The sequence below is a fragment of the Sebastes fasciatus genome, chromosome 5, assembly GCF_043250625.1.
Source record: "Sebastes fasciatus isolate fSebFas1 chromosome 5, fSebFas1.pri, whole genome shotgun sequence".
In the NCBI taxonomy this organism is placed as follows: Eukaryota; Metazoa; Chordata; class Actinopteri; order Perciformes; family Sebastidae; genus Sebastes; species Sebastes fasciatus.
This window is the reverse complement of record NC_133799.1, coordinates 15,102,216-15,123,582: the sequence shown is the minus strand read 5'-3', so window position 1 is coordinate 15,123,582 and position 21,367 is coordinate 15,102,216. Positions and strand designations below refer to the sequence as shown.

Sequence of the window (21,367 nt, the reverse complement as noted above, 5' to 3'; positions counted from 1 at the left end):
TATTTCTGTGACTTGCTCTGAAAGCGCCATAATGGGCGAAGAACGGCTGATTTTTTAAGTTGAAATGCCAAGTTATCTTTAGGGATGCGATCGGGAGATCGGCATTAATACTGTCACCGTTAGCTGTTAGCAGCCGGAGGGCAGCATAGTCCTGCTTGGCTAAATATCGGAGCTAACTGAAAATGTTACATTATGATGCGGTCATGAACTATTCAGTAAAAATTTGCATTGAGCAAAGGTAAATTCTGATGTTATCATGATGTGTTCAAATGTAATCTTGTAAAATGTAGTTTTTAGTCGAGAAACTTCAATAAATACAGTTTGAAAGAAATACAAAATAGATATTAGAGAGGGAATTATGACCTGTTTAACTTCCTAACATTAGCACTAAGCAGCTTATAATACATTATTAAAACTACTAATGCCAATCCAATCAAACCAAATATTTAAATAAAACTACAATAATTTATTGCCTAATAATTCATATTTCTCACATAAAAACACACAATTCACACTGTATCTTTTGTTGTGTGTGCACAAAGAGACTGTGAGAGAACAAAGAACTTCAGTTTTCAATAAATTATTACATATTTTCACTCTATTAATGTCACAGTTCAGGAAAACTGTGTTAAGTTGCATTAAATGCTTTATCTGTATTGTTTTTACATAAGGGCCACCAAAAATGTACTTTGGCAACCAAATTTAGTAGTGTCTATTCCTGCCTGAGAGAGAAGAACTGCTCCACAAAGTCAAGGCATTCCCTGTCATTTATTAGCCACAGACTACACTGAGTAATAACCAAACATATGACATATTATAAAGCATGTTTACTGAAGATATTACCAAGACAAAAAGAACATTAATCTAATTGTTAACGTTATGGATCTCTTACCAACCTACATCTATCTACTCATAATTCTAATACTAATTGCCTATAAAGTGACAACAACTACAACAACCAATGACATTTAACAAAAACCAACCAACAAGCATTAAACAGGACAAACATATCAGAAGTGAGTCAACACGATAAAGGAAATATATGCACTAATGGATAAAAATATTCATTATAGAACAGCACAGCCAATTTAAAAACACTGTATCTCTCAAATGAAATGTTTTAGAAACAAAGAAAAACTGCCTTGTTTTATAACCGATGACAATAGATGTTGACATTGTTAAATAGGCTTCATGGGTTTTATTAGAGATTCTTGTAATACTGTAATACATACCTGAAAACATGATAATTAACAGCCGCTGCTGTCAGTCCAGTCACATTTAAAGTACCTGCAACATCGCTTTCAAGTAGGAACTGCAGCAGAAAACAACACAGCAACAAACTAGGGATGCCTCCAAAAAACGAAATCTTGACAATGATCGCTGTTCAGACCTGCTCGTTTTATGCACTACACTAATTGTTTTGCTAAGAGCAGCTGAGGGGTGTACCACGAAATGTGATTAGTGGGTTAGCGAGGACCAGTTTATGTTCAGAGCTGTGGAGTGAAAAGAAGGAGAGAAAGTGCTTAGAGACCGAATAGATCCGATGGCTGTACATTAGTAATGCCAATTATTACCAATTATTACAAATTATTAGTTGGTGCTGATTTGCTGAAGTCCGTTTTACACTGCTGCTAATTGAACATAATAATAAAGTGATAATAGTAATAATGGACTTTATTTGTTTGAAATAAATTTTTTCATTCTGTTCACACACATGCATCAAATGTGGAAAGATGTCAGAATGATGTGTCGCCGCAGCACAGCACTCAAAGCAGTTAGGGGGTTGGTGCCTTGCTCAAGGGCACCTTGGTAGCGCCCAGGAGGTGAACTGGCACCTCTCCAACTACCACTCTATACTCCGTACCTGGTCCATCCGGGACTCCAACAAGCGACCCTCCGGTTCACAAGTCCTTACACACTGAGCTACTGCCACCCAATCGATTACAAAATGTTTTATAATATTCAATCAATAAAATTAATTTAATCTTTGATCTGGCCAAAAAGTAAAGTGATTTCCATGTATCCTTCATTATGGGAGAGTATCAGACCTAAATGCTAAATGTTTAAATCTGCTGCATCACTTTTAAAGTTTAAGAGCTGTAGAATGTGTAGTTGTCACATTGGTAATAAACAGTTGGCATTGAGAGTTCATCGAGTGGTAAAATAAATATATTAACTCATGAACTTACACAGTTTTTAATTTTCTGCATATTTTTTCACATTCTTCATAGACGGAAGTACGCAATTGGTCCATTTTGTGCGGTAGTAGAGTCAAATGACACCAAACGGCTCTTTTTATGGTAACGCTCACAGAACCTAAGGAAGCCTGGGTTAACCATAGACTGTATATAAAAAGTAGACGTAGTCACCGTGACGTCATCCATTCGTTTGTGGACTGCCGTTTTGAAGCCTCGAGTTCAGCATTTCATCTTGTTTTTTTTACAACCAGAAGTGACATGAGGGTGGAGCTACATACAACCGAAATTAGGTGACCAAAAATGTTACAATTAACTTTCACAAACTGAAAACACACAGTGAAAGGGTTAAAGGTCAGAAGATGAAAGACAAAATCACGGACAACTCCCACTCCTGACAACGCCATGGGAGCAATCTGTCAATCACAAGGTAGCCCCGCCCTAAAACATACCCTGCTTTATGGTCTATTTTACTATAAATGGGACCATAATTTACTAAATGAACATCATGTTGTATTGAAGAACACTTGAAACTAGCGATTGAGATCATAAAATCATGTTTACAATGTTTACTATTAATGATAAATCAAGTTATTATTGTTATTTTTGAAACCAGAGTAGTTGCCCCCTGCTGGCTATTAGAAAGAATGCAAGTTTAAGGCACTTCCACATTGGCTTCACTTTTCAGACCCGGAGGTTGCCCACTGGGGTTAACAAAGCAAGTTGATAACCATTGTCGTGGTACCCATTATCCATGACTGGGGCTTTAAGCGCTGTCAAATTTGCTTCGTGGTACTCATCTGGTAAATATTTCATGCCTGAACTGAGTAAAGCAAATGTCAGAAAAAAAAACCAGATTGGGTTATTTGTTTTTCTTTCTTATGTAAAGAATTTCATTTTTATCCCTAGATTTCCATGTCAATGAGTCCCCTCTCACTTGCATGGTTTGTATATCACTTTCCTTAAACCCCTTTTTCCAGAAAACAAACACAAAATTGAAATAACTGCAGTTTCAAGCTGATCTTTTGACATCTTTGTTTCCACATGGCCAGAGTCAACTTGTGATTGCTGCAGTGCTCTCCAGTGGCTGAGGCTGCAGTTTGAGAGGCATCTTGTGCCAGCTTGATGTCACTTAGCGAGTGACAGAGGCTAAGTGACAGGCTGTGGCTCGTCACGCCAAATGTCAAGTCAAGTCAAGTGTATTTGTAAAGCCCAATATCACATACAATATCTCATTGGGCTTCACAGAGTCAGGGGTCTCTGCTCAGTCCAAGCTCTATGAGAAGATGAGGAAAACGTCAAAGGAAGCAGCATGAAACCAGACGTCATATATACACCTAACTATCGATCTAAAGCAACAGCCACAATTATGATTTAAACAGTTTCCCATTCCTTAGTGCAACTGAAGAGGTAAAATAAAATAGTACGTGAATATCAATCTTAATTTGTAGACTAAATTCCGAAGAGTAAACATGCTGCTAACGGTGAAACCCGTCACTTATTTTGTACAAAACCAAACCACACTTTACTGGGAAATTAAGGAGCATGTTACTGCATGTAAAATGTATTTGCTGCTTAAAAGCTGGTGATATTTTTCTTATTGTCAACAAATCCCATGAAAACCCCTAAATTACTGTAGCAATGAATTGATTCTACTGTCTGTGTAGCCAAAGTCTGATACATCTTATTTCTCTAAGTCTGACTTCAGGAAAACTATTAAAAACACTTCAATGAGCTACACCGTTCAGGCTGTTCTCATACACCATTCGTAGCTATACCTATGAAAAGTAATGCACTGTAATTCGTATATATCTCTCAAAATCAATTCATATGTAATCCAAGTAATCATGAACCAGGAAATATAAAGAGCAACAAACGCAGCAGAGGTCGGGGTGGATGGATGGGTCAAAAAACGCATCCCGTGTGAGTCACTTAACTTCCGTATTTAAGAAACGCCACTTCTACGATCTTTTCCTATACCAAACCAAGTAGTTTTGTTGCCTAAACCTAACAAAGTATTTCAAGCATAGTTATTTTAACCCAAACCACAATCTTTTGCTAAGTTGTTTCCTGTGAATGAAGTTTATTTTGAAAAGACTGTATGAATGTAACGAGCGGACATAGACGTGTTGTTGGACATTCGTAGGAAAACGCACGAAAAATGTGGAATAACTTTTCATAGGATATCATATGAACCGTTGTATGAGGATACATTACACTGTTGTACTGGGTGACATGTTCCTTCATTACAATAAACATGGGCACTGTAGTTTATTTTGAGGCAATACCACATCGTTCTGGTGCCATAAATACTTACAGAAGAACCAAATGTGTATTAATCTGCAGCTAAAAATAGTCCCCAACAAATGCACTACTTCCTCCTGTTTGAGTAACGTTTGCAAAAAAGCTAGAGTGCCCTGCTGTTTTAGAAAAACTATATATTTATGACCTGTTTTTCAAGATTTGCATCTTCAGTAGGAATTAATTGGCTTGTTGTGCCACAGACAGGGCAGAGAAATTTGAAAGTATTAAGAGATGGACTACTGCTATGTTGGTTTAGGTCTTTTCATGGGGTTTGCTGAATATACGATAATACAGAATAATACCACCCTTATTATTTAAAAAAAAAGAAAGTAAAATGCACAATAGTAGAAAATTCAGTCTTAGCAATACTTTTTCAGAATTTCATTTTCAATTGTGCAGCCTAAGGACAAACCATGTAACGCCATTATGAGTCATGCCAACTAACTGAACTCAAGAACACCGACCCGTGGGAGGACATTGAACAGTTCATTGCCACCCACAACAACAGCTTCGACACAACTGTAATGAGTAAACAACCTTCTGTATTACAGACACCGTTCACACAGATATATCAGAATCAAGAAAATAAAAATTTGCATTTAAAAAATACGGATTCTGGAGAGTTAAATGTGCTAAAATTCCTGATCACAACATGTTCCATGTCTGAACAACACATACTGAAAGATGATGGCTGTAATTATTTCTCAAGACATCCATCCCTAAAATAGCCTCCAGGTTTTATCTAACAGCTATTGTACATCCTCTGCTTTGATATTTTTTATCCACCTTTCCCTTTATGTAGTGTTTTCCATCCTCTCCACCTCCTCCCGTCCTCACCTCGACCTCCCCGCCTTCAAAGCTCTGACAAGTTTAACTGGTACACGGTTCCCTTAACAGCAACATCTGAGAGATCTCTTGGAGTCAAGCCCAAGCGGCACAATTAGCTCAAGTTTTCCATTACATCATTTTCTACATTACTTCTTAAAACAAACAAAGTGCCAAAGTGATTTGCATATGAGACGAGCAAAAAGGTAAAACAGAAGCGGAGCAAAGGAGGAAAAAAGGCAGATGGGGGAAAACGGTAACCTCCTTGTAGTGAAAGTAATGGGCAAACAGCTCAGGAAGCTGCTCTCTTGGCGTAAGAGTTGACCTATAATTGGCGTTTGCATGCTACCTGCTAACAAAGGGCCTGACGCATCTCCCCAGATGAATGCGGTAGATCTTCTGTCCCCATTTTCTGGATGATTAGATGAGGAAAATGCAGAGGTCTCATCGTTTCAAGACCATTATTTAAAATTGGCCCCTATGGCAATCACAGGAAGTGCTTTGAAGACCATTTACAATGATCATCTAGTGTGCAGTGTCTCCATCAGGAGACTGCCAATGCTGATGTACATTGTACAGCCACAAACTTTTAATGAAATCTGACTTTTGCCAATATTACGGCCTTTGCACACCGGGGGCGTGGCGGATAAACAACACGAAAATGCAAAATACTTGCCTGTGACTAATATATGTCTTGGGCTTTTATTGTGAAAGGTAAGATTGGAAGGAGTGGATCTGGACCTTTTTCAAGGTTGTAAGGAGTAATACAATTTGCCGTTTTGGTTTTGACTACGGAGCCTCCATGTTGTTGTTTCATAAATATAGGCGCAACTCAACCTGTTTTGCACAACGTGATTGGTTGTTGTCTTTATTTACGGTGCTAAGCAAAAAACATCTTTTACATTATTCCAAAAAAAAAAGTATGCCTTGTGTGAAAGTACTAATGACGAAAAAAAACTGTTTGAAAAAATACATTGCTGTGTAAATTAATCATACAAAAAATGCGCTGCTTGTGTGTAAAAGTCTTTAGATGCGACAAACACGTGGCACTAGAGGAAAAGTCACCAACATTTCATGGCCAACCATCCAATGGATGTTGAGATACTTCACCCAGAAGAAGTGGTGTACAAGAGTTCCTGTTTTTATAATCCTCACAGAATCATTTAAGGGGCAAGCTGGTTACAGTATATCAAAAATGATGTTCTCATTTCACAACTAAACACCATGTCGTATTTTCTGAGAATATGCTAACGCTGCCAACTTTCAGCAGTGAACATGACTCAGCAGGGCTGTTAGCCAAGATTCTGTCAACATCTCTCATTATTCTCTAAAAACCTCCAGACTATTTCATGAAATAAATGCATTACTTAAAGATTTTTGGCATGCTGCTTATAACTGTCCAGCATGCTGCTGCGTTGACAGAGCTGACCTTCAGTCAATCAGTCACAACATCAAAAACAGTGAGTCTTTAGGGAAGCCTTCAGTCTGCCAAAAGAAAACATTTTTATTGCTCAAACAAATAGAGTGGAGAAATCCAAGGTCATCTACCATTAGGGGAATGTTCACACAGACTGCATGGGTTTAACAGTCCACCTCTGTTTAATGCACACTCTAACTCTCAGATGTCCCTAAAATAGATGCTTCACAAGAATCACAAAATTTTTTATTCACTGACAGATGTTTCTCTGGTTCCACTGCGAGCATGTACTTTTATGAATGTCATTTACATTGTTAAGAGATTCTCCCCCTCCAGTCCTCAGCTACCATGTCTGCACAAGAGTACACTATATTCATGCAGCTCAGCTGCATTTATGTTGAATGGACCAGCCAGCTGAGAAGCTGTTTGGATGGAGCTACATTTGATTTGTTGAATTCAGGAAAAACAGAAAAATGTCTTACATAAAGAATCTTAAAACACAACAAAACAGAAGGAAATCTTATATTTGTATTATTATCTATAATGTAAAATATCAATAATATATCATACTGTAGATTAGGGTTGGGGGTGGAAATCAATATAGCATAGTATCACAATATTTTGCGTGGCAATATTGTATCGATACATGTCAAGTATCTATCTTTTATTATATAAACTATTAACCTCTTAACAGTGCACTATCCTGTCTTTCAGAGGTTGTACTGGTCAGTCTTAAAGGTAGAGTGAAGGTACTGGTATCATATGAAACTATAAAACCTAAGGAATCGATTGGTACAAACTAGAAGAATGCTAAATAACACTGCAAAGTTACGCTAAATTTTGGTGTAATTCCTGTAGATTTTCTTGATATTAAACATTATAGCTCTGTACAGTAGTGTATTAGGTTGCATTTGATTTCATTAGTAGATACATTACTGATACATTTGAAAGCCTTAATAAACCGTAATAAACAAATACCTTGTCCTTATTAAATCATAATTCCAGGACCATACTGTAGGAGACACAGGAATCGATTAAGTGGTATTTTTCTATAGGGCTCCAATAACAGAAAGAAAGACAGCAAATTGTCACAAACAGAAGTTTTGAATTGTTGCTCAATAAATTAAATAATTTAAATGATAGATTAATCGATTATCAAAATTGTTGCAGGTTAATGTTCTGTCAATCAGACAAATCAATTAACTGTTTATGCTGTAATTGTCTAGACATAAAAGTATCAGATATCCCACAACACCTGCCAGGCATGTTTGCATGGGAGAGTGAACCAAATCTATATCATGAAATAAGACAGTTAAAATATTCTAAAAGATAAAAAGAAGCCAGTTTTCTCAAACATATACACAGCAGCCTACACACAACACAGTGAGCTAGACCACTATACCTCCCTCCCATCAACAACAAACACACACGCATGCTAAAAGGGAAAAAGTGTTTTGATGTGGTGAATAATGATAGCACGGCGGATGAATGCTGCTGTTTTTGTTTTCTCTGAATGACAAGCAGGGCTCCTCTCCGCTCGCTGCCGGCGTTGGGTCTGTCAGTTTAATTATTTCTACTACTGTACATGTTTTAGGTTGTGTTTAAATCAGCTGAATACGGGTAAAAATCATCTAATTAAAGCAACAGAAGCCGTTTGAAATGATTCATTTCTTCCATTAAAGGCCAACAGTTGAGTGGTTATTATTCAGGTTTCGTGAAGTTTTGAAGATGAAATGAGGCAGCTGCCTCTTTCACAACACTAACAATTGTAACTGAGTCAGCGGTGGCTCAGCCTTCACTCAGACTCAATTACACTTTTCAAAGCACAGACCGTAAATCACCGGATAAATTCGACCTTTAAAAAACAAGTCTACCCTGGTGTATTCTCATCCTATGATTTGTCGCTGCGGTCCAAAATTGGGGGAGAATGCATGGGCCGGCAGCAGCGGAGGGTGAAATCGGGTTACTTCACACTGGGAGACTTCCCATGAACCAAAGCTTTATTCTGACACCACAACAGCACAAACTCTAATTACCTATGCTGGGTCAGCGTTCTTGCAGCGCAGCAAAGTAATGACCCCTCTCTGGATATTATTCATGTACTTTTTTCAAAGGTTTTCTGTCTGCTGCAAAAGTTTCTGCTATTTTTCTTTTGTACAGCAAATAAACTTATTCCAAACTAGTTATCATCATCTTCTTCATCTCACTCCTCTCTGTTGTTGGACATCATTATTAAGTGAAGAAACATTTCTGTTGTTCAGATGTGCATGAAGCAAAATTCATAATATCCACCTAATGAATTATCATTAGTTTTCTCTTTTGTGGCTTAAGCCTTTAATAGCTAAAAAACATACATAACATTTTTTTAACACCTTCATGACTTTTTCCATATTTTATGAGAATTGCTTATAGACACAATAGTGAACTGATGACATGTTTCAGAGGACCGCAAGAGAAAATGACCCATTACTTCTGTTTGGGATCTCAGATAAAACATGGTTATAAACTGTATAATGAATTTTCATGTGCACTGTCTGTATCTGTGATTGGTGATGATAGTTACGTCACACTATTACTCCCATATCCAAATCCCATATAAAAATCAATACAGCATATCGCGATAGTCTTAAAGCTAGAGTGAAGATACTGGTATTATATGAAACTAGGAAACCTATTGAATCAATTTGACCATGTCATGTTAGCGTGTTGGGAAGAATATTAAATAAGGCTCCAAAGTTATGGAAAATTTTGGCAAGGAAAAATTGACATGGTCAATTTCAGAAAAATCTCTGTGATGAACGAAGTGAAAACTGTATCTCTTTAGATACAACAGATGTTGACAAACAAACTAATTTGCAGTTGAAAAAAGGTAATGAATCGCAATATATCTTATCATAATATCATGACACAAGTATAATGATTATATTGTATCGTGGGGCCTTTGGTGATTCCCAGCCCTAGTAAATATACTATAGATTTTTGTATTATTAGAATTTTTTTTTTGATTATTTTAGAGGCTGCAGTTTGTGGAGCTTTTGAACTGTATTGCATTATACTGACAGGTGTTTCTATTATTTTGTCCACCCATTTTCTATCAATGAGGGTAGGCTAAATAACACAAACAGAGCTGAGTATTTGTTCATGCATAGTCCAGATAGCATAAAAACCATGAAATATGTCCTTACTTGGTATAAGAACAATGTTTCATGGTCATTTTTGTACTTGTCTTTCTGTATTTCATCAAAAGTGGTTCCCAGTTAGTTTCCACTTCAATACTTTTCTACTTATTGGGTTTTTAGTAAGGTCAGAAGAAAGGAAAAATATTTCAAGGAAGAAAAATTGGAACCATTTTTGCCATTACGGATTTTCACACATACAGCAGTGGGGTATGCAGGAAACCCACAAAGAAGGTGTAAAGCCAACTTCAACAAAAGACGTGTTAAATGTTATACTATCCATACTATAATCACACAGGATGGATATACTATACATTTGTAATTTTAAGGGCACCTACAGTGTTACCTACCATGAAAACCCCATTCAGCACCTTTCATATGAAGCATATGGCAGGTTGTGTGCAGTCCATTCCATGATTGGTAATTAAGATTTTAGCACCTTCATTAACATTCTGCTTGCGAACATGGCCTGGAGAGCTACAATAGTAAATGTCATGTTTCCTCGCTGCCAGCATTATGTATATGCACGCTACACAGGCTGACAAAAGTGGTGGCTTGCGCTTTCTACGGGACAAAACTGGTTTTCACCTCCAAATTATAAATTATTGGTTTGTAAATTGTGGCCAGCTGCACCTGGAGTATCTTCAGGCTTCAGAGTATCAGTAATGAATTGGATGCAACCTATTCTGCAGCTGCACTGGCAAGCCCACAAATTGGTGCATCACAAGCAAGGTGATTTGCATTTTCATGGATTGGAAGGTGAGATAGGCAATAATGGTTAAGCAATTATTGTTTGGGACATATCCAGCAGGTTTCTCTCAGCCCAGCTCATCTCAATGGTTCTCTCAATGACTACAGGACTCATGCACTGTAGTAACCTGGTCATCTTTCTGTAGTAATCTGATTTCATAAATAAAATGTAAATGAGAGACACAGTTTCATTAATTGTGTACACTTACATGAGTTTCCAACAGGTTTTGTTTTTTTATATCTGCATAACAAAGACTTAAAACAAGGAAAGTATCACTGTAAAAGCAGTGCAAATATATGGCAGATGTTTGCAGTTGTTTTCTTGTATCTAAAAGTAGAATCCTAAATATCAAAAACCCTATACACCTTTGGTCCAATCACAGTTTTTTTTCACTTATCATACCCGATTAGAGGTCTTAGTTTAAAAGATGGAGTGGGATTGACCTCCCATTCAGGAAATATTCATTGTTTATAGTCATATTTATATTAATGGATGGCAAATTAAAACAAGCAGCAGAGAAGGAGGGATGCTGCTTGGTTGTAGTAAGGACAGTGATAGAGGTTAATGACAATAAATTGATTTGATAAGAAGTCGCGTAACTTACAACTTGTACAATGATGATGTTAGCCATGCTAGCTCTTGCAGTTTATGTTTACAACCCTAGCCTTGCCATTTCCTGTCCTGCACACCACACGTTAAAAACTTTGCCAAGACAAAATCTGGTTTATGCGCACCTTTACGTTGGGAGAGTTGGGGCACGGTTACACATGTGCTAATGCAGACAAGTGACCATCACGATATTCATGTTGAAAGTGGGCAGTACCAAGTGGGTTCAACCCATGGATGTATTATAAAACTATATATAAGGTCTATAAGCCCCGTGATAGTCTGGAGTCTCCTTCGCCCAATGTCAGCTGGGATCAGCTCCAGCCCCCCTGCGACCCTGAATAGGATAAGCGGTTACAGATAATGGATGGATGGATGGATATAAGGTCTATAACACATCCATGGGTGAACCACACACGCGTCTTTGCTATTGGTTGAGGCCGCAACTTGGCCGGTCTAAGGTCACCAGAATGAACTCGAAAAGATGAAAACATGCTTTTTTCTCCCCTTTCCTCGCATAGACTGGAAGTGAACCGAAGGTGAATTTTCGCCAATGTTTATTTTATCGTTCTTATTGGTTAATGTAGTTTATAACATGGCTTTGTTAAATACTCAATTCTGATTGGTCAGTTACGGCGTTCTACGGTATGTTATTTTTTTATAGCAGACCTGTGCTATGTATAACAGACCGTTGCTATGGACGCAGTTCTGATGTCGGACACGGGTGGACCAGTTTTTGTGTCAAATTATTGATTTTTTAAGTTAGTAGCCGTGTAATAAGTCAGATAATGTACAGCGAGCCAGTCATTGTTGTGAAATAAATCTCTTCAGGGCGATGCAAGACACAGGCACGTCAGGGTGCCGCATCGCCCTGTCGAGGTTTATTTCACAGCAATGAACCTGATGATCCTCTACTTAGTGACCTAATGTAATTTCAGCAGCGCTAGACCCAACTTCAACCTGAGAAGAGATCTAATCAGTCAGATAATGAAAACACTGTGTGGGTGTGCAGGATCTTTACACCCAAGTTTGACTAAAACTGCAACTAAAACTGGTTTCCACAGCTCGAACAGTAAAATTCAAACCCATACTGTACTGTACACGTTCACAGGAAAACTGTAACTGAAAACTTCTCCCTCACTACAAAGCCTGTCCCCTCAGTGCACTACCTGCGCAAATGCTCTGAAAAAAATGGAAAAAGAAACCAGCTCTGCAGGCAACAGCAGCGTCACTAACACATTAAAAGCGCCGGTTGGCTTTCAAAAATACGGTAGGGGTTGGGGAGATGTCTCACAGCAGACCCGCTGTATGAACAGACAGGTTTTACAGTAACCAGTTAATTACAGTGCATGTAAAAACATGGTCCAATTTCCTGCCTTACACGGATATTTTCCAATTACCGTGTTGTGTGTGCATGCAAACATAACGATGTGATTGTGTGATTAAGATGCCAGCAGCTGTGTTTTGATGTCTGTCAGAAAGGCTTTAAAAAGAAGTTGGCTGTAGCTGCAAATTTGGGCAACATCAGCTACTACTCAAAACAAATCCCATAATAATGCAGCAATACAACCATATGCCAGTGTTCAAACATTACTGCCACACGAAGAGCAGCCACTGGGCCTTACTATGACTCAAAATACACAGTACATGATTGAATGTGGTCTTGGTTACATGTCAAGTCTCTCTGTGCTCTTCACATAAACATTAACCCAGTCAGGTACAAACTCTTAACATCCCTGACACCTGAGTGGATCAACACACACTTGAATCACTTCAGTGTATCTATGTCAAGAGACATAGATACACTGTGAATAAATGATGTGCTGCAAAGGAGCACAAATGTGTGTTATCTTCCTAAAAAGACACACATGTTTAACCATTTTGAAGTGCAAGGATGTGTCAGTATAGGGCCACTGGTGTCATCTCTATCATGCCCAAAAGGACTGAACTTCATTTCATGTTAACATACCAGGGACTCTTGTACGATGGGAGTTTCATGCTCAGTGAGAGTCTGAACTGTCTTGTCTGTTTGCCGTTACAGCTGGTGAGTGAGCAACAAGAGAGCCGCCCGCTTTTAAGTCCCTCCATCGACGATTTCCTCTGCGAGACCAAGTGTGATGGGGTTTCCCGCCCAGTGACTTCCAACACAGCCGGTACAGTACAGAAAATTTCAGTCTCCAAAAAAGTCTATCTAATTGACGATGTGAAAACATACGTAGATGACTACCCAGTATTACACGTCATTTGCCGTTTACAGCCCCGTTTCCACCAAGAAGATCCTGGTAATTTTAGACCCGGGACTACTTTTCAAGGAACTAAAAGATTCCTTCAGCCTGTTGTTGTCTGTGTTTCCATAGCGGTCTAAAGACCTGCAAAGATTAAGCAAATTAATACGCTGACGTATGGAAAAGCAACATGACATGGGATGAGTGCTGCTGGTGGTCGCGGGGGTAGTATCTATGGGGTAAACTTAATTTAGACCCTGGTACCTGTGGTCAAAACGCAATGAGTTCCTTAAAAGGTTCCTAATTCTGGGGCAAAATTCCTGCAGTGGAAACTGGGTTTAAGATGCCCTTTAACCAAGAAGACCAGGCTTCATGTCAATAGAATAATATGGTATACAAATGTACTATTACCCTGCAGTATATCTTTGATATCATGCTGTGGTTGTTAACATGTGAGAGACTTGAATGACACATTGGACGTTGCCTCCTGTTAACATGCTTTTATCAGCCATGGCAACAATACTGGGAGGGTGATTCTTATTCGTCTGACACATGTGTCTATTAGGCACAACATCATACCAATGATCACTGTACCCAGCAACACAAAGAGTATGTTATGTGATGTTTTTTACATGTAGAAGAAACAGAACAAAACAAAGCTCTCTATTAACCACGGGAGTTTGATTTTCAACCGATAATGCATGTCTGCCTGCACAGTAATTCATTGTATATCTGAAGTACATAATTAAACAGGATATGTCCGGCTATTTATGTGCTCGATTTAAAAAGGGATCCTCAATGGAAAATGCAATACCGACTCTAATGGAGGTTCATTCTTGTTTCCTGTTTGACTGAATTACTGTGGGTCTCTTTGCTCTCTCTCTGTTTAGTAATACACTCAGAGAAGTGCATCACTGACATCTGTTTTCAACCACTTAGGCCTTTGAACAACATTTTTTATTTCTTTGATAATAGTTCGGTTTTCATCCAAATGTAGAGAACATTTTAACCAAATTTCCAGCAAATCGGCAAAAAGAAAATGTTAATAATGTGTGCTTCCATCCATTACTGTAATACTACTGTTATGCGAATATTAGGATTTGGGTGCATCAAGATAAACAGTTGGTCGCACTAATTCTCCTGTGCCATTAAACCACTGCAGAAGAAGAGGCATCTACGAGATGATGAAATTAAAAGAGCGACAGTTAAACCTCATGGTGGAAAACAATATAGAAAACATGATGTAAATATGGCATTTCTGTTTGTTTCATGTATATCATGATTTATTTCTGTGTTTCCATTGAACCACCAACTTTTCCACCTCAGCCAAGCATAAAGCCATTTTTGCGTCATTTATTCAGAGGTAAAATGTGAGACTTAAGTTTGAGGGGTCACTACAGGCCAATGTGGTGTAACTATAGAAATAGAATAGGAGTAGAATGGATATTGAACTTTTTCCTGTGGTCCTTTGAATAGTACGAAAGAAAATGGCGATTTATTGTTAGTTGTTATAATGACAACACGTCAGTGGGGCCGTATTGTGTGGTCGCACCTCACCGGGCAGAGAGCGGATGCAGCTGGCTTTAGCTGGGTAGCTTTTCCTTCTCCGGAGTGGCGGCGAGTGAGGCGGAGGGACCGTTAAGATCCCGCTGGCCACCAGCCTGCTGTTCGACTCATTTTTTGTATCCAGTGTAGCATTAAGCATGATGGAATTAGCAAGCTAGCTAACTAGCCAGCTGTCCACTAGTTAGCAAACTAGCTTGCTAATTCCACCATGCTTTAATGCTACACTGGTTAAAGAAAACGAGCCAGACAAAGTTGTCACTCATCTGGAGATAGCAATGTGGTTTCCTATGCTGTGACAAGAGTGCATGGATGAAGCATTAAGTTGTTAAAATGTACTCATGTACTCTGGCTCGCTATGCTTCGTAACATTACTACTCCACTGCTCGTTTTATTCGTTACTGCGAAACCTCACCTCAGCGAATCCGCGACTTATTGTAAGTCGGTTAAGTTTATATGGAAGTTAGATCGCTACAACTGGCACATACCTCTACAATATTGGCAAGGGTACACATAAAAATGTCTGCCGCTCTGACCATCCTACTGCGTTGATTTGAATGGGAATGTCAGTTCCATCCTGTTCTACTCTTATTCTCCTTCTATCGGTGTAACTGGGCAGAGGCCATGCATTATACAGTATGAATCGTAATTATAGATAAAAATGAAACAATGTTAATAATAGCCTATTGAGTACCACACCCCACCTGCTACTATTCAAAGCATTGGCCCAAACTGGCAAAATGAGATTTTCCTTGTAGCTTAATCTATCTGAACATTAGCTGTTTACTGTTTACACATGAGGGCAACATCTTGATATCAGTACAGCACATGTGAAATGTAATTTTTTAAGAGTCTGTTTATTGTCAATACTGTATATAGTGCTCCTATTTTTACATTTCCTTCTATCTAAATGATTCATATTTTGTTTCACTTTGCTCAGCTCTTTTTTTTACTGTGTTAGCTGATGCTTCTTGTTTTTGCACTATCCCCTTTGCTGCTGTACACTGCAAATTTCCCCACTGTGGGACTAATAAAGGAATATCCTATCTTGTCTTCTTATCTTACATAATGTGTACTGCACACTTTTCAATGAATAAACTATAAAGTCAACTAGGTCAAAGTAGGTGTTGAGAAATTGAATCTTCTGACTTTAACAGATGCCAAGTGCCATCTTGGTTTCCACATGGATGGGAGCTTGATCACTGAGCTGCACCATCTTTTGAGTGACAATGATTTGCAGAACCAGATTGCACAGCTGACATGTGTCATCTCCAAACTGGCCACTGACTGTGCTGATTCAGGCAAGCAAAGTATGGTCGAATGTTGTGGGAAACTCTCAACCTTCTGTCTCCCCAGTGCCTCCTGCTGCTCCCGCTGACAATGACGTAGGCCTATGATAACTGGTCATGAATCTCAAAATTCCCAAAATGGTCAGATCCTGTCTAATTATGTAGTCTATATGCAATATTGTAGAGATATGTGCCATTTAAACGCAAATCTTTGTACATGAAATCATTAGTGCCAAGTGGTTATGGAAGAGGAACATCTTGTGTTCAAACATTGTAAGCAGTTTTCTCGTTCTCCACATGTTCACTTGGGTTTCCTCCAGCTGCTCTGATTTCCTCCCACAGTCTAAACACATGCAGGTGAAGAGGAGTTTAGGCGTGATTGTTTGTCAATCTGTTTTCACACTGTGATGGACTGGCACTGAATAACACTAAACAAGAATTAGCAAGCAAAGGAAATCAATAATGAATGATAATTACCAGCTCAAATGTGCTAATCCACCTGAGACCTACACCATGTTGTGCTCTCTCTTGCATTCAGTTTTAACTTCGTCTGATTTTGAGGTTGAGGACTTTTTGCCTATTGATGGAACTTTAAAAACCCTGTCATGAATTATAAATTGGTTTCATGGGTATCTGGGGTTTAGAAATACACCTGTCAAATAAATGTCTACTTAAATTTTAAATTTAAGTAAGAAAATGAGAATAAGTCTGAAGCTCTAAACAAACTTAATCGGCTGGTTGCCCCTGTTGAGAAGAAATAACAGAGCTTTGTCCTTCTCACTCTGGTTAGGATATCCATCGCTACTCATTTGCCGACGTAGACTGAAACTCATCAACAACCCCTCGCTGCATAGAATCCCCTCTCTTCCGTACTTGCTCTCAAAAATCTTTTCTTTCTTTCGTCAGCACTTAGTTCTAACATGCTGGTTCAATAGTCACAGGAATACTCTAAAGACACAATGTTTCTCTCCTTTGAATTCTCTTGAACACAATTGATTGCTTGAAATTTCAGAGATCAATCTCTTCGCTCTTGAAACGTATCGTTTGCTCAATATAAAATTGTAAATCTAAATGTTGTCTTATTAGGAAATGTCCAATTGACCATTAGCGACACACTTACCTTGAACAGCGATTGCCCAATCTTAGCTTAGCAGCTCTAGTAAGCATGACACTGATTTGAAGGTCCAAATTTGGAGGTCCAACCCTAGTTTTTACGCTCGCTTGAGGTGGTTTTTACCTTTGCTGAATAATTTATAACGTAGCGAACATTTAACTCAAATGACTGATCAACTGTTTCTGCTATCGGCGTCTTCTTGGATATTCCCATAAGGTGCGAATGCTTGTCTTCGTCTCTGAATGGCATGAAACACGGCCAATACCAGCTGACATGACATGACATGACAGAACAATTAAAACTTGCTCAATTGAAACAAACTCCCAAAGACCTCTCTCCAATATTATCTTGTATATGGGTTAGATGGCCAAGAGCTAACTTGTTTTGTTTCTGGTTCGCAAACTGTGTCTTCTTCTACTCTGTTTACTGAAAGATTACAGCCATTAGTAGCCTATAGCGTCAACCTCTGACCAGTACCCCATCATTTCTGTCCTTATTATGTTGTGGGGCTGAAAAGCTGAAAAGCTAAAGACACATTTATTTGATCAGATCATTGGCCACCACAGAGCAACTCGTTATCCATTAGATTAATATACAGTATACAAGCATCCAGTTAAAATACCCATTTGAGGAGGAAAACTTGTGCAATAGTCTGCCCAGCCTCATCGTTTCAAGTAGACCCGAGGGGGCCAAACCATTTTTGACATCATTGCCTATTTATGAACAGCTTGTGTTTCTTTTTGGTGCTGAAAACTCTTCAGGCAACCTTCCCCAGGAGTGTGTCTCCCTTGATTTGTAATTGTCTTCTAAAGAGCACAAGGCATGGAAGACAAGCATACTCTCTAATTACGCAGAGATTTCAGTCAACAAATGCTCTCAGTTGGTTGTCATGAAACAGCAGCACGCCAATTATGCAGTCATGTGTCTGTAGTTTTGAGCTCGCTTTGTACAAAGGACACAGTCAGGGTCCTGGGAAATGGGGGAGAAAACTTTGTAGGTTCCTCAAATAACCAATACATAAAAAGGCTGTTTTACTGGGGTTATGAACATCTTACTGTATCTCACCTGAACCTGACTTTAAGGTGACAGCTGCCACCCCTTGTGTTTGGTTCACAATGTTTTTCACAGACGTAGGTTCATAAAAATCAGGAAGCAATGATAAAGATCATTGGAAATAGAGTTCTGACCAATCCGATCCGATATCGGATTCACGTATCTGATATTACACTCAGGTTACCGATCCACGCATCGATCCATATAAATATGTAATAAGGGTGGAGAGTGTCTCTCCGGCCATGTTACGTCTGCAAAGAAGGTAGTTAGCTACACTAGCATCTTTAGCACGGAGATTGAGTGGCTGCTCTAAACCCAGAATGGGAGATAAACATGATAAACAACACCTTACTATCGTAATTACTATCTGTATTTTCACAGTAACGGTCCCCTGGCTTTCAACAGGGAAAACACGGCCGGCCTGCCCTTTCATTTATCGCATTTTCTGTCTTTCAGCTCATGAAACAGGCAGTGAGAGTCACTTGCAGTGCTCTCAATAAACCATTCACCCTTTAGGTTACTTCTGGTGGGTATTAATGATCTAAGTTCTCGTATATGTAACGCTATTCCAGCTGATTTCCAACTCTGCATGGTAACCATAGCAACCTCTCATCCCCTTCCTCTATTCAACATCTGACACAAACAGATCTCTGGCCTCGCCTTTTATCACTTGATCAAAATTAATTTGTGTGTATAAAACATCTGGCAACACCACACATTATTTTGCAACAAAGCAGATTTAAAGAAGCAGTCATGCTCCTTGTTGTTTTTGACTTAATCGATTGGGTTTTTTGAAAGTGTAGATATTTACTTCTCCACACAGCTCGAGTACTTTAATTTCAAATATTCACTTTGAAAACCTTAGGAAGGAGAAGGAATTGTCAATTTGCCGTTGCACTCCTCATGTATAGAAATTTACTAGAAGTTGATAATTGCTCTGCGCTTGATCTGTTTAAGTTTTTCCAAACGGTTTGTGTGTGAAGCTTACTTAACCTAAAGTTCAAATTGCTTTGGAATACATTTAAATTTAATGCAAAATGTTATTGCAATGCAAATTTTATGCAAAAAGAGCTCTGATATTGGAATTATATTGTTATTGGCAGATATCCAAATTCAGGTATCGTAATCTGATCAGAATTGAAAAAAAGCGGATTGGTGCATCTCTAATTAGAAACTCCCAAATGAATGCATGTTAACATAGAAAACATCCCCACATGTGCTTCATGTACAATGTGTGCATTACACTGACAATGTAATGTGTATGATGTATTTAGGAGATATAATAATGTTCACCTTGGAGGCAAGAAATGAATGACAACCAGTAGGAAAAATGCACTTCACAGAAAATTTCACAAATTTCCCATTATAATGATATTAAGTAGAAAAATATCACCCAGAATTAGGCATCTTTGTGTGCTTTCCACCTTGTTTGCTTTTGTTTTATTTATTAATTTACTTATTTCAGTTGCAAGATATTCACATGAGTAAGACTACTGTCCTCCTGCAGCTGCAGCACTGTATATATTTTTTTTGCAGAAAATAACCAAGGATGCGGTCTGAAAATTACAGCAAACACTGGAAACCAGCTGCAGAACAAAGCCCACTGCTCTTTTGACTCAAATAATGTAATTTGTAATTTGTAAATTGTACATTTTTATTATTTTATTCTAACGTTTTTATCTATTCTTTTATCTATTCTTTTGTTTTTATCCATTCTTTTGTTATTATATTGTACTGTTTGTCTCGCACCAAAAATGCCAAAGAAAATTCCTAGTGTATACCTCTTACACCTGGCAATAAACACCATTCTGATTCTGATTCTGATTCTGATACAAGAAATCAAACTACAAACACAGAACATACTCAATAAACAAGATGTGAAGGGAAAGTGGCAGTAAGTAGAGAAGAGAAAAATCTAAATTGGTAAGAAAGTATAAGAAATTGTTTTGCAATGAAAGAAATCTAGCACATAAAAAAAGGCCCCTGAAGAAGAAAACAAGATGCTTACATTCTGCTACTACCTGAGGTTTTGAATTCATCCCAATAATTACACAAACCAAACATCCTCTTCTTCTTTTAATGAAACCTGTCTCAGAATCGTAACACTGTTACAGAGTCTGCAGTCCTGAAGCTGGACAACAGCACAGACAAAAGTTGAGCCTCTTGACAGAAGGCTCTGTCCTTCTTTGCCGCTCTAACAACCTGCGATTGAATTACTTAATTGACCAGACTGGAGCTCCTCGAGGGGCTGCCTTTCCTTATCAGACGGTGCAGTGGCCTGAAGTATATTTAGATTCTCTGAAAAGAGCAGCAGCAAATTTTTTAGATGTCCACCCAGGGGGCAAAACCGTGACAGCTTAAGTACCCTTGACAGCTAAACTCGCCATGTCAGAAAATGTGTAGATCAAAATCAAAGCTTCATCCAGCACAATAGGGGGGAATCTGTCGTTCTATTTTCTCATTACAAAGAGAAAGGAAAGCTTCACAAATATGATACAAGCTTGAAGAATCTCAAAAACCCCGGAGAGTGAACAACCTTGTCATAACAACACAATTAAAGCACGACTATTTGATATTCAAGAATAAAAATCACCCAGATGACCATCATTCAGAAATTGAACAGATAAATCTCACGTCTCAAATTTCAAAGAGCATTAATTTTAGGCATCAAAAGAATAGAGAGAAAAAGCAACAGGGAATGAGAGATTGAAACTGTTTTTCTACCTGAATACTAAAATGTGATACACTGAATTTGCTCAGTAATAAAACGTTGGAAATTGCATGTTTGAATATACAAACTGTGTGCAATTCAACTGCACTTTTCCTGCTTCAGAACTCAATCAGTAGTG

The 21,367-nt window shown here is 38.4% G+C and overlaps 1 protein-coding gene across 3 annotated transcripts in view; it reads left to right on the top strand.

Annotated features, from left to right (window-relative positions):
• Positions 1-21,367, top strand: part of pex5la (peroxisomal biogenesis factor 5-like a) — a 108,583-nt gene that overhangs the window by 50,440 nt on the left and 36,776 nt on the right. For all 3 annotated transcript variants that reach the window (XM_074635248.1, XM_074635247.1, XM_074635246.1), the window contains one exon: positions 13,316-13,427. In XM_074635248.1, the coding sequence (XP_074491349.1) occupies positions 13,316-13,427 (112 nt within the window). The remainder of the gene's footprint in view (positions 1-13,315; positions 13,428-21,367) is intronic.